The sequence below is a fragment of the Sturnira hondurensis genome, unplaced genomic scaffold (genome assembly GCF_014824575.4).
Source record: "Sturnira hondurensis isolate 20B ecotype Veracruz unplaced genomic scaffold, ASM1482457v3 Scaffold0001872, whole genome shotgun sequence".
NCBI lineage: Eukaryota > Metazoa > Chordata > Mammalia > Chiroptera > Phyllostomidae > Sturnira > Sturnira hondurensis.
This window is the reverse complement of record NW_028074503.1, coordinates 22,571,191-22,583,476: the sequence shown is the minus strand read 5'-3', so window position 1 is coordinate 22,583,476 and position 12,286 is coordinate 22,571,191. Positions and strand designations below refer to the sequence as shown.

Sequence of the window (12,286 nt, the reverse complement as noted above, 5' to 3'; positions counted from 1 at the left end):
AGAATAGAATCATAAGTAAAATACTTAATCTTTCTCCTACTTATATTGCTTACTCTTTGAATGCCTGCTTCAGAATACATTTGTGTAGCATAGCAGTAGTATTCCTGTTTTATTCCTCAACTTGGGCCCTTCTTCAGAATTTATTTCATTTCATTTGGGCTTAATTTCTGATCTTAAGTAGTGTGAGGTATATGATTTTTGAGATAGTGAGATCTGAAGTCTGCTGGTTGAATACTTTCATAAAAATATATTGTGTTATATATTTTTATCCTAGAATAAAGACTTCTCACTGTTTTGCCCATGTTATATCAGTAGGATAATTCATTTTGTGACTTTGCTATATAGTTCACTTTGTTTCCAGGGGCACCCAACCTTGTGGCGTCTCTGGGCCACACTGGAAGAAGAGGAGTTGTCTTAGGCCACTACATTAAATACATTGCGATACATGATCACAAACAATCCTCATGTTTTAAGTAAATTAATGATTTTGTGTTGGGCTGCATTCATAGCCATCCTGGGGTGCGTGTGGCCTGGACTGCGAGTTGGACACCCCTGCTAATCATTTGCTTTTTGAGACGTAATACCTCTAAAGACTTCTTAGTTTTTTTCCTTTGTACTTGAAGTGACCTGAGTTGATATTAAAATTAGATTCCAGTAGTAACTATCTGATAATCAAGTTTTTAGGTCAGACCTTTAGTTTTCCCTTCAAATGATTAGTGTTGCAGAACATGGTAGAAGTTCAGTTGAATTAAATGTGGACTGAATAGGTTGGGGGGAGTCCCATGTTTGTCTTCTGTAGGTCTCCTGCTAAGAACGGTGGTAATTGGTAGAGAGAGCTAGTGTTCTTCATTTACTGCGGACTCTGCCATTCTTTCACCCACAGATAATGTAAAATCTGTACTTAGGAGAAGCAGTAATGTGTAGTATGGTTTTACGGGTGTAGAGTCAGGTGTATCTGCTTTGGATAATTAAGAAGTTTCCTTGAACGTTTATAGATTAAAATAACTTCAGATTCTCATGTCTCTGAACTGTCCTTTTATCTTTGGTGACACTGGAGCTGCGGAGGTAGATATAATGGTTGGATTTCTAAAACTGTCAATATTTCTCCATTTCTTTAATGCCAGCTCGATTCCCAGCATAAAAGTCAGGAACATAGTACAGAGGAAATAGAGATGTGTAAAGAAGTCGTGTTTTAGTGAGAAACAAGTGAACCAGTACTGGAGTAACTAATCAGGTAGTGGGATGGATAATGCCTGGAGTGCAATTTTGTGCCCAAACAGGAACAGCGACAGCCTTAAACTTATTTCTACCCTTTGGTGACCTAGATTAAGAATTACTCATGAAGGTTAAACTAATGTAGTAATAAAATGATAGAATGGAAAACAAACTGGGAAATATCCAGAAGTCAGCAAGTGGCAAAATCAAAAGAGATTTTGGCAAAGTTACTGCCAAAAGCCTGATACAAGGGAAAGATGAAAAGCAGGACTTTGTGTGAAGAACACAGTGCAAACAGCGGAGGGGAAGATAAGATACATAAGAGGAAGGGTCAGTCTTGCCTGGACCCCATGGACAACGTGAGGCAACTTGTGGAGTGTGCCTGCGCATAGGAAAATACAGGGGATCTGAATCAAAGCAAGTCTGTGCACATCAGATTTGGGACTGTTAAGTTCCGTGTGTCGTGTTTCGGGGATGATCGTGTATCAAAATGTCATAGTGTCTCAGACCCTGAGACAAGGATTCAAATGCAAAGAATTTGTTTAGGAAATGGAAGAAACACTGGTAAGGAAGGAGGAAGTAGGGAAGTGAGGTAGGAGAGGGAAGGCAGCCAATGTCATTATTAATCCATGTAATAGAGTACGAGGCTCATTAGCTTTTTCCCTTAGGAAAACTTTGGAAAATAGTAGAGAACGTACGGAATGATCCCACCCAGAGGGAAAGGAAACTGGGCATTTAAATGCCAGTTCCTGTGTTGTTGCGTGAGCGCTGCTCCTGGGGATATTAAAAGTCCCGGCACTCTGGTCTGCTCCGGATCTGGACAGAGCTGAGAAGTTCTCAGTTAGATAAGTGCAGACATCTGCAGGTGGAAGATGTCTAGAGAACACTGAAAAATCTGAAGTTTATATTGGGGCACTGACACCCTCTGCTCCAAAAAACTGCATCCTTTGAAATGTAGTTTTAAATTATGTGAGTATATGTTGCTTGGAGGTGGAGTGTGATAATGGCCTTTTCTTATGTGTGAAGGGCTGTCACGATGAAGAAACAAGTAGACTTACTGACTTACTGTGTAATAAATAAAACAGAACTAAAATCAGTACATAGAAGTGACAGGACATCAATGAACAATTTGTGATTCCCAAACAGTTGCCCTTTTTTGTTGAATTACTAAGGGTGTTTCTTATTAAATGTCTGCATGATGTTGCTGAAGGGGATGCTGTTGGCTTTGTCTGGGAAAGTGGGACTGCAGCTCTGAACAGTCTGTGAGAAGCTTAGGTTAGAATTTTGTTGTAGTATTCTTTAAATTTGAACCCTGTTCCATTTAGACTTCATTTGGTATTTGAATATCTTCTGTTCCTTGGTTGATGAATAAGTAGGGTAACTCTAAATTCCCGTTAGCATAGGACAGCCCTGGTTTACATCTCTTGCCCTAGCAAAATTATAAATAGTGACTACATTTTCTTGTAAAGGTATCCCATTTTGGATGGTAAATAGTAAGATCACCCTACTAACTGTAATTTGAGGGTAAAATAATGTTTTTTTTTATAAATCTCTTTAAAAGAAAAAAGTCATTAGAAATAACTTTGTTAGTCTTTGAGGATAAAGCAGTTTTCAAAATAATTAGATATAAAAACTTAACACTTGTTCAACAGAATTTAGGTTTCAGTATATGCAGCCTTTTACTTCATTTAAATTCTTAGTGCATCTAGCTAAACATAGTCGTGTTCTTCTCATTTCCTAATTGTTTGCTTGTGTTCTTTTAAACAGGAGGCAGACAGTAACGAGCACTCCTTGCTGGATTGAGCTTCATCTGAATGGACCCCTGCAGTGGTTGGACAAAGTACTAACTCAGATGGGATCCCCTTCAGTGCGTTGCTCAAGCATGTCATAAAGCTTCATCACCAATCAAGTCCCATCAAAAGACTTAGTGTAACAACTCTTCTGTCATAGTGTTTGTGTGTGGTCCCCATGGACTGTTTATATCCAAAAATTCAAGCGAGAAAACAGCACTTGAGGTCTCATCAATTAAAGCACCTTGTGGAATGAGTTTCCTATATTCAAATATTAGATGGGAAATTTAGTGTCTAGAAATGCCCTCCCATAAAGGAGGAAGAGAAGATTTTAAAGACTTACTATTGTCTTCTTGGGCATAAAATTGAATGTCCCAAAGGTTTATTAATAACAGTAGTAGTCACGTGTACAGGTAATGTATCGTGATGCAGTATCACAGTGTTGTGCTGTTTATACCCATTTTTAGTTTGCATAAAGTAGGTGTGTGCGCTGCTTCTTGATTTAGGCAAGCCTTTATAAAGTTACAGTACCTAGTCTGTTATTCCCACTTCTCCGTTATTTTTGTGTGTCTTTTTTAATATATAATATATATTGAGATTTTCAAATTATCATTTAGAAGCAGAGTTCCCTTGTAGAAAAACTAATTTTTCTGCCTTTTACCAAAAATAAACTCTTGGGGGAAGAAAAGTGGATTAACTTTTGAAATCCTTGATCTGAATGTGTTTGGTGGGTCTTAAACATTTATTCTTGTTGATTTGTTTACTGCTAAATCTCATATAAGGAAGCCTTGCAGAAAATCTTCCCAAACCTCACCTCCATTGCTACTTATGTCCTGATACCAAAACAGCAGAGCATGACATCCATTGCCAGTGGTGGTCCCGCCGATACTGCCTGCACCAGTTACTTCTGGGCCACGGGAAGAACCCATATGGAGTACGTTGCTGTGTCTTACACCACATTTCAACAGACAATACTTGACTCGTGTGACCTGGCAGTCTATTGATTTGTCCGTGCACCTCGTAAAAGAAATGCACAGGTGGCAGTTATTTTCAGGGATATGCTGCAGTTATTTCAGTGTGTTTTTCCCTTTCTTAAAGCCAATCTATAGATGTAAACACTTTTTTAAAAAGATATTTTAAAATATTTCAAAGCAGACCTAGTGTCCTTTGATTTTTCACTTGTTTTAGTTAGATTGTTTTATGAATGGACCTTTTATATATGTACTTGCTCCTGCAAAATGCCTAGGAAAGTGGTGCTGAGGTATGATCTGCAGATAAAGGTCATCTGTTTTTAAAGTATGTTGTATTCAATTTATAAGATGTCTTTATTTTACATAATTATTAATCTAGAATTTTAAAAGTTTGGAAAGAAGCAGTTTAGCAACGTTTTTTTTTTTAGCTTATAATCACCTACAATTTGAGCTGTTCTTAGCTAATGTTGACTATACAGTTGATTCTTAGAACCAACCACACGTTATGCTCTGCAGCAAGCGGCGAGTCCAGAGGCCCTGTTCGCAGTCCATTCTGCACCAAGTAGTTCTTCGGTCTGATGTTAAGTCATTGCCGTTTAACATTGCTTGTTTTCCTCTCGGTAGAAATGAAAAACAACCACTCCAGGTTTCCTTCTTGTAAATTTTTACACTTTTGAAGATGCGTATCTTAGGTACTTGTCCTTGAAACCGTGTTCACCTGTCTCTGCAGGTATATTTTCAATATTTTCTGCATTTGGTTGTTTTCTGTTAAATATTCCTCATTTTCCAATATTTGTGTGTACCTGTATGTGTTATTGTAAACATGTAAATTTTTTAATTCATTCAAATATTTATTGTTTACTGCTATATGTGCCAGAAACTTTTCTAGCTCTTGGGCAAAAGTGCACAAGTCAAACACGATCCCCTTTGCTGAGGCAGCAGCTGTTACAACCCTCACTCAGCTTCCTTGTCCATGAAGGAAATCAGTCAGATGGAGTGTAATAGAGAGAAGGCTTCTCTACAGAAGTGATGCTTAAGCTAACACTCAGCTTAAGCATCAGAAAGGAGTGAGCTGCCTGGAGAGCCTGGCGAAGAGAATGGAATCAATTGCAAAGGCTCATTTTAGAGGAAACTCATTATCAGATATTAATACTTTATAAACACCTGTACACAGATCCAAACTTCAGGATCAGAATGGTTCTACAGTTTATAATAGTTGCCGGTGGCCTTATTTGTGACAGACTGCTTCTTGTGTCATTCTCAGAAACATTTCTTCTTCCTCAATCCCTTGCTGTAGAGTTTGCCAATTTTACCACCTGGTCAGCACCATTTAACCACTTCTTTAAATCTGCCTTGGGCAAGTTTGCACCTTTGCAATGTCTGGCCGCTCGCTTCCAGACTTCTGCTGCCCACTAATTATTGCTTCTGCAGTGCGTCTTGTGATTTGAGTAAGTGTCCCAGTTATTACCACTGTCAGATCTGTGGAGATAACACGGAGAGCCTCTGCCCTTTGTAGGTGTTTACTTACTTGGGAACAGTTTGGGGGGCAGAGGAGAACTGTGAAACTGGCGGAAGGTCTCTCTTGCATTGATAGGTTGAGGGCAGCGGGGCCAACTGCAGCATGTCAGTTGTGGATCTCGGCTCCACAGTTACAGTGTGTTCTCTTGTGCAACGTGGAGCTGGGACTCAGCTCCTAGGAAGTACCTGTCGTATTGAGCAGCTACACCTGTTGGGCAGTGGATTTCATGGTGGCAACTACACTTGTGTGAATGTATTTAATGGTCATGGTCATGTATGCTTTTTAAATTTTTTTAACTTATAAATTATTTCTGGAATTTCCCAACCGTGCGTGGTTGAACAGGAGTAACTGTTAGAAACTGTTAGAACAGGAGTAACCATAGAAAGCAAAACAGCAGATCATGGGGGGCTACTGTTGTTAATAGAAAAGGCAAGATTAGCTCATTTTACAGTAATGATACAGATGTTTTTAACAGCACCTCCCCAGAGTTTCTTTGAAGATGTTGAACCCAAAAAGCACTTCTTTGCCTCTCTTCTTCATGTTCAGGTAGTCCCCCAAATATACAGCTGTCTTCTGGGCTGTTCGTAATTTAAATTTTTTGGAATATTTTAACAAAAGAGCATCGGCAGTTCCCAAGTAGTAATCTCAACCAGCAGATTTTTTCATATTTGTCTTTTAATGCAGTGCTGGTTTTGCTCTGTGTTTTGTCTATAGTGGCCTATTAATGTTGACCCTTCCTTTTTTATCCCCTCTATAGGGGTTTTCATTCTTTTATTTAACAGTGATGAGATCTCTGTTAAATTTTGTCTTTATTTAAATTAACAACATTATTCCTGCACAGTGCTAGTAATTTCCTCAACTTTACACTGTGAGAACTGAAGAACCATGCTGTGTATCACATGCAGATGAGTGGTGATTTTTGTAGTGGATTCTATTTGCAATTTGGCGACTGATGACATTCCTACTGACTCTTACCAGTGGCAGCTTCATTTTAATTTTATGTTGACGTTCTGCATAGGTTAAAAATGAGTAAATAACATTTTACTGCTTAGAAAAAAAATTTTGAGGAGTTGTTATAACTGCTAGTTAAAATTAGAAAAAAATTGAATTTTGGACCACTTTTTGGAATAACCTTACTTGTGTTCTTTTCTCACCTCACTTTAAGAAACTTTGCTGGTTAGGTTTGAAACATACTAATTACACACTATGGTATGCATTCATTCAATAAGTATTTATTGACTCCTGCTCTTTACCCAGCCACGGATAGGCAGTGAGTAATGAAACAGTGACTGGGATTTGGTCTTGACCCTCAAGTTGTGCTTAGTCTTACGAAGGTTACTTTCTGTCATGGGACCTGTCACTTTGCAGGAAGGAAATCTGCCTAGTTTTTCTTGAAAGCTAGATAGTCTTATTCTGCATTTCAAGTACATGTTTGCAAATAATTGAATATCTAGGGTTTTGTTTTGTTTTTTACCTTAAACCATATCTAGTTTGCTTGATTCCTCAATGTTTTAAACATTATCAGATTTTCTCCTTTGTAAAAATTCATGTAATTTCACTTTATTTGTACCTTGATTGTCAGTTTCATCAAGACTAAAACTTTGAAGGTGAAAAACAATCAATCTAGTCCTTTGCTAGTTGCAATGAAATAAAAGAGTGTACTCAGTTGGCTTCTCTACCTCTTCCAAAAGCTGTCCAAATATATCTTTAGGATCTTTGTCTTTTCTTTTTAATAACTAATTACTTGGAACATTCATTCAATAATAGGCACCCTCCTGGTCTGGTTGACGGCAGGATATGAAGTAACACAAAACAGTCTTCCCTGTACTTAAAATCTGTCTTTGCTTTCATGGCTGAAGATTTTGCCCCCCTCCGCTTTCCCCCTCCCCATGTATCTCTAGATAGTTGGGTAGTCTATGGACATTGAAACACGAGGTCTTCGTGTTTTCACTCCAGTATAACACATTGATCTAGACATAAATTACGTCCTGTTTTCTTTCCTCCATGAGCTTTACTTTGCTAAATCCTTCATATTTGTCAGCTGAATTTTATTCTTCTCTCCTTCTCTTGATTTGTGTTTCTAGTGGTTTCTCATTGGTTGCCTTCTTCCTTGCTGACCGTGTTTTATCTGCATCCCTTGGAATGTGTCTCTGCTTTGACTTTATGACTGAAGAACAAAAAAGGGACGATGCTGTTCACACCCAGGGTTCTAATTTCTCCATAAACTTTGATATTCAAATTGGTTCATTAGGAGGAGAAATTTTTTCCTGTTGAATGTCTTTGTGACTAGCAAATAGCATTAATTATCATATTTTATTTTAACTCATGTTTAGTATTAGACCTCTCTGGCTGTCGGCAGCCACTGATTCTCCTTACAGCTCTTGTCCCGTTTCCACCTTGGAGCATATTGGATTGTTGTACTCAGTTCAGTCCAAAGCGGTAATGATAGTGTGTGGTCTGTGGAGGTGGTCGGAATCCTGCTTTTGAGTTCTTTCTAGGTCTTCCTTTTCAGGCTTTGCATGGGTAGTTTGTTCACACTACATTTTACGTCGGGGGCTTGAAGGACACATGACCTTGTGGTGTTCGTAGCCTCAACCAGGACCTGCGCAGTAGAAGTGCAGTGGTTATAGATGGCCTTTGTGATAAGCACTTCTTGTCCAACATGGTCACAAAATTGCTTGAGTAGGAATTGTTTTTTCGTGGGTATTATAGCTAACTCTATAGATAGAATAACTGCCTTAACTCTTTTAGTAGGAAATAAAGTATATAATGTATGTATGGGTTTATATATACATCCATGTACTCATAGAAAAACCTTAATGGTAGGGGTCATTTTACTCATATATTTTTTTAAATTTCTAATGCTCCTGTTGTTTCAGTAGAAAGTTCTTAATTTGCTCCCAGATATTCTCCTTTCATAGATAGACCATCAGAGTACTTATTTTTAAAGATTTTATTTATTTATTTTTAGAGAGAAGGGAAGGGAAGGAGAGAGGGAGAGAAACATCAATATGTGGTTACCTCTTCCATACCCCCCACCAGGGAATTGGCTTGCAACCCAGGCATGTACCCTGATTAGGAATCAAACTAGCGACCCTTTGCTTCTCAGTCCAGCGCTCAGTCTGCTGAGCCACATCAGCCAGAGCAGAATACTTTTTTTTATTCTGTCAGAGTCAGTTTGGTGGTTCAGTTAGTATGCCATTTGTAGGCAGCATGACAATTAAGAATCTCAACTGGAATTTATCAGCATCAAATAAAGCTCTGCCATATTACCCCTTCATTAAATTATTACACAGTCATTGGCCTCTGGAAGGTACTAAGTTAGGGTTACCTTTTTTCTTTTTCTTTAAGTGTTCGATTGTGGTCGCCTGTCCCCTGCCATTAATTCTTTTCCATTTTGGTGCAAGATAGCTGCTGAAGATACAGCGGGAAGTACCACTACCAAGTTAAATTCTCCTGTCTTGAAAGGTAGCCTGAAGATGCTGCAGACCTGATTTTCTTAGCTTTGCTCAACAGACTTTCCAAAGTTCTTTGGGCCATCTCTGATTCAGAGAGTCTCTGTTCATTTCAACAGCAATTGTTTTGCTGCTGCGAGATCCATAATAGACTCAAATTTACCGTTTAGCTAAGAGGACCCCTTTGGGAGAGTAATGCCACCGATGATGGGAGCAAGAAGGGCTCATTCACTGCACACAAAGGACTGTTCGATTTTTCTTACCCACCCCACCCCCCCAAATTCCCCAAAATGATGTTTTCCTAACCTCTGGGAAAAAAAATAAGAAGAAGGAAGCTCTTAATTTCTCCAAAATTTCCAGTTTGGTCTTTCAAGTTGGGGGTAGGGATTTACTTTTTATTTCTAATTAAAGATGATAATTTATGGAATCATGAAATCTACAATAGATTGATTTAAGAACAAAATTAAAGTTTCAGAATTACAAAAATAACATTTTCTATTTCACACTCTACTGTTCTTTCTCCCTGTGGCTCTAAAGCTTTTGGCTATTTTACAATGTTAGTCACCAGAGAACTTGCCACATTTCTGGTTCTATATTAAGTTCTACCCTTTACAGTGCTGTAGCCTAGAGTTGGTTCTGAGCCTTTGTCTGTAGGAGTAGAAGCCCTACCAAAGTCTCTTCTAAAGAGAGTTTCCTTTTCTGAGTAAGTCCCTAAGAACACACCTGTTTGTCACTTTCTTTAGTAACATTCTTGGATTGTTCAAAGAGAAAAAAATATTGGTGGGAAAGAATAGGGATTTTTTTCCTGGTGAATATATGTACCTGCTTTAAGAATGCAGTCATTTGTTGGTTTATGTAACTAATATACACACAGATTACATTGGGAGAAATAATTGCCACATATGGTAGCAAGTAGATAACATGCATGGACTTAAAACTTTTTAAACCCTATTTCTTGGCAAAATGTACAACCTCTATTGGTCATTTCTTAAACCATCTTTACCTCAGACTTCATTTTTCTGTTTTTTTTGACCCTGGCCTTTAAGGAGTAAGTATTTGTATCTTTCTATTAGTGGTAGTGACCGTGCGACACTCACTGTTTTTATATAAGAGGGAAAACCAGAAAAACTCTGGAGGTTAAGATGAAAGCAGCTCTGCACTTGCTCAGCTAGATCACAGCGTGGCAGGCAAAATAAAGATGGTTATGTCTGAGAATATTTTTTTTGCCGGCTTTCCCAAGGCCAGACCTTCTGGTGAAGCACAGTTAAAAGTAACGTCATTCAGGGCCTTTGCTCTCTGAGGGACGTGTCTCCAGTTGGTGGTAGTCTTTTCAATACATGGAGCAAGAATGTGGGAAGTAGTTGGCAATGAGTGTTTTTACCTTTAAAAAAGAATATGAAAAGACATATAAAACTGGACTATTCATTTAGCTCTGAAAATCTCAAAAAGGTCCAGTAAAATACGGTGTAACTAGACAAAAACAGTCTTCATAGAGGATTTGTCTGAAAACAGCTTGCAAGGATGAACTTTTGTACACCACTGACAAATTTGCTTAAGTGCTGCCAACTGTTCTTAAAATTGACACCATTAAATAAGATATTTATGGGCTTCCTAGGAATTAGCCATTAGCAAGTGTCCTACAGATCCTTTTGAGGTGACGCCCACATAGGTAGCCTTATGCTCTTGAAGGTTTTTACCATTTCTCTAGAGATACCAGTGAGGAGGAGTGAGTGTTATTTTTAGGGGGAGCAACTACCCTGGTGTACCTAGGACTGGGGGTTCCCTGGATGCAGGGTTTCCAGCACTAAACCCAGGAAGGTCCAAGATACCCCAGGAGGAGCCGATGACGCTTGATATTCTTGTGATTCCCCTTCACTCCCTTAGATGTGTACTAGTTACAGTGAAATTCAGCTGCCTTTGGCTGTCACCGTTTCTGGCACGTTGATGTGTGTCCTTCAGTCACAACTGTGGATGGAATGGGGCATTTCTAACACAATAATTAACGGTACCCACGTGGTGGTGAGACCAGCAGGAATCCAAGGTGGGTAACTAGTGGTTCAATGAGGTGAAGAAGAGGCACCTAGAGCTACGTTCTTCGGGTCCTGTGTGTATATGTAAGTACCTGTCACGTCTTTATAGGGTTAAACGTTATCTGAAACGCAAGTTTTTCACATAAGTGAAGACTGGTGGTGGTGTAGGTTTCTTCTGTCCTGAGGAAAAATATGGCTTTTGATACCCTGTCCACTACATTTCCCAGACTCTCCTGCTCAGAACACCAGGATGTGGTATTATATTGTCTGCAAATGTACTGTGATTACTAAATGCTGGCAGGTGAACGAATGGAATGTCCTGATCCAGGCTGAGCAGTGCCCTAGGGTGCGTACTGGCCACAGGGTGAGGGTTTTCTGATACGGCATCAGTTCCGTGACTCGGCGAGATGGATACAGACGCGTTACTCCCTGTGGGGGTCCTCAGACTGTACTCACTGTGCACTTGATGTCGATGGTAGCCGTGTTCTTCGTAAGCTTGAATCCTGTGATTTTCAGAAGTACGATGTGGTTCCATTTTCTAAAAATTAAAACAATGAGCTGAGGCTTTATTACAGCTGGATTTCGATTTAAAATTGTGAAATACTGATTTCCGTTTCCCCCACCCACTCCAAGTATTTTAGTCTAAAGTACAAAGAGTTCTATTTAAGAAAACATCACTTAACTGCTCTGTGGTTTCTGGTCAGTTTTCATATGTATCCGTGTGTGTCTGTACGTGTGTCTACTTCTTACCTTATCTGCTCTCCACCTGTGTTACCAGTACTGTCACCTTTGACAGGCGAACGTGTTTCCTAGCATTAAAGCAAAAAGCCATTTGAGTTGTTTATTATGTTATTATGGGACTAAGTTTTTTCATTGGTTTTGATTTAAAATTAGTCTTGTTTTGGAGGGGATTATGTTTTGCTTACCCATGCCCTAAATTATATGGAAACAAAATTCTTGTGTATATTTTACATAATGGAGGTATGATTAAGAGTACATCTTTTTACTTTTTAAGTTTGGTGTTATATGAGAAATTAATCCCACTGCCCTGGCAGACAGAAATGTGTTGCTTAATATACACCCCCCACACACATACTCAGCACACACCCCACAGTGCTGGTAAGTTATACACATTTTAGTTCATTTCAGAGCTTGCTTGTGCCAAATTAACAGTCTAATACACACTATGCTGTAAATAAAAGTAGACTAGAAGGTAAAGTTCACATTTAACCTCAGAATATACTCTTAGTAAAAAAAAATGCTATTTTTAAGAGGACTACATTGGAAAATGTTAGGTGGGATAGTG

At 38.8% G+C, this 12,286-nt stretch overlaps 1 protein-coding gene across 2 annotated transcripts in view; it reads left to right on the top strand.

The window, feature by feature from the left end:
* Positions 1-3,711, top strand: part of SMAD2 (SMAD family member 2) — a 78,003-nt gene extending 74,292 nt beyond the window's left edge. For both annotated transcript variants that reach the window (XM_037033953.1, XM_037033959.1), the window contains exon 12: positions 2,983-3,711. In XM_037033953.1, coding sequence (XP_036889848.1) covers positions 2,983-3,106 — 124 coding nt within the window. In that variant the 3' untranslated portion in view covers positions 3,107-3,711. The remainder of the gene's footprint in view (positions 1-2,982) is intronic.
* The last annotated feature ends 8,575 nt before the right edge of the window (positions 3,712-12,286 follow it).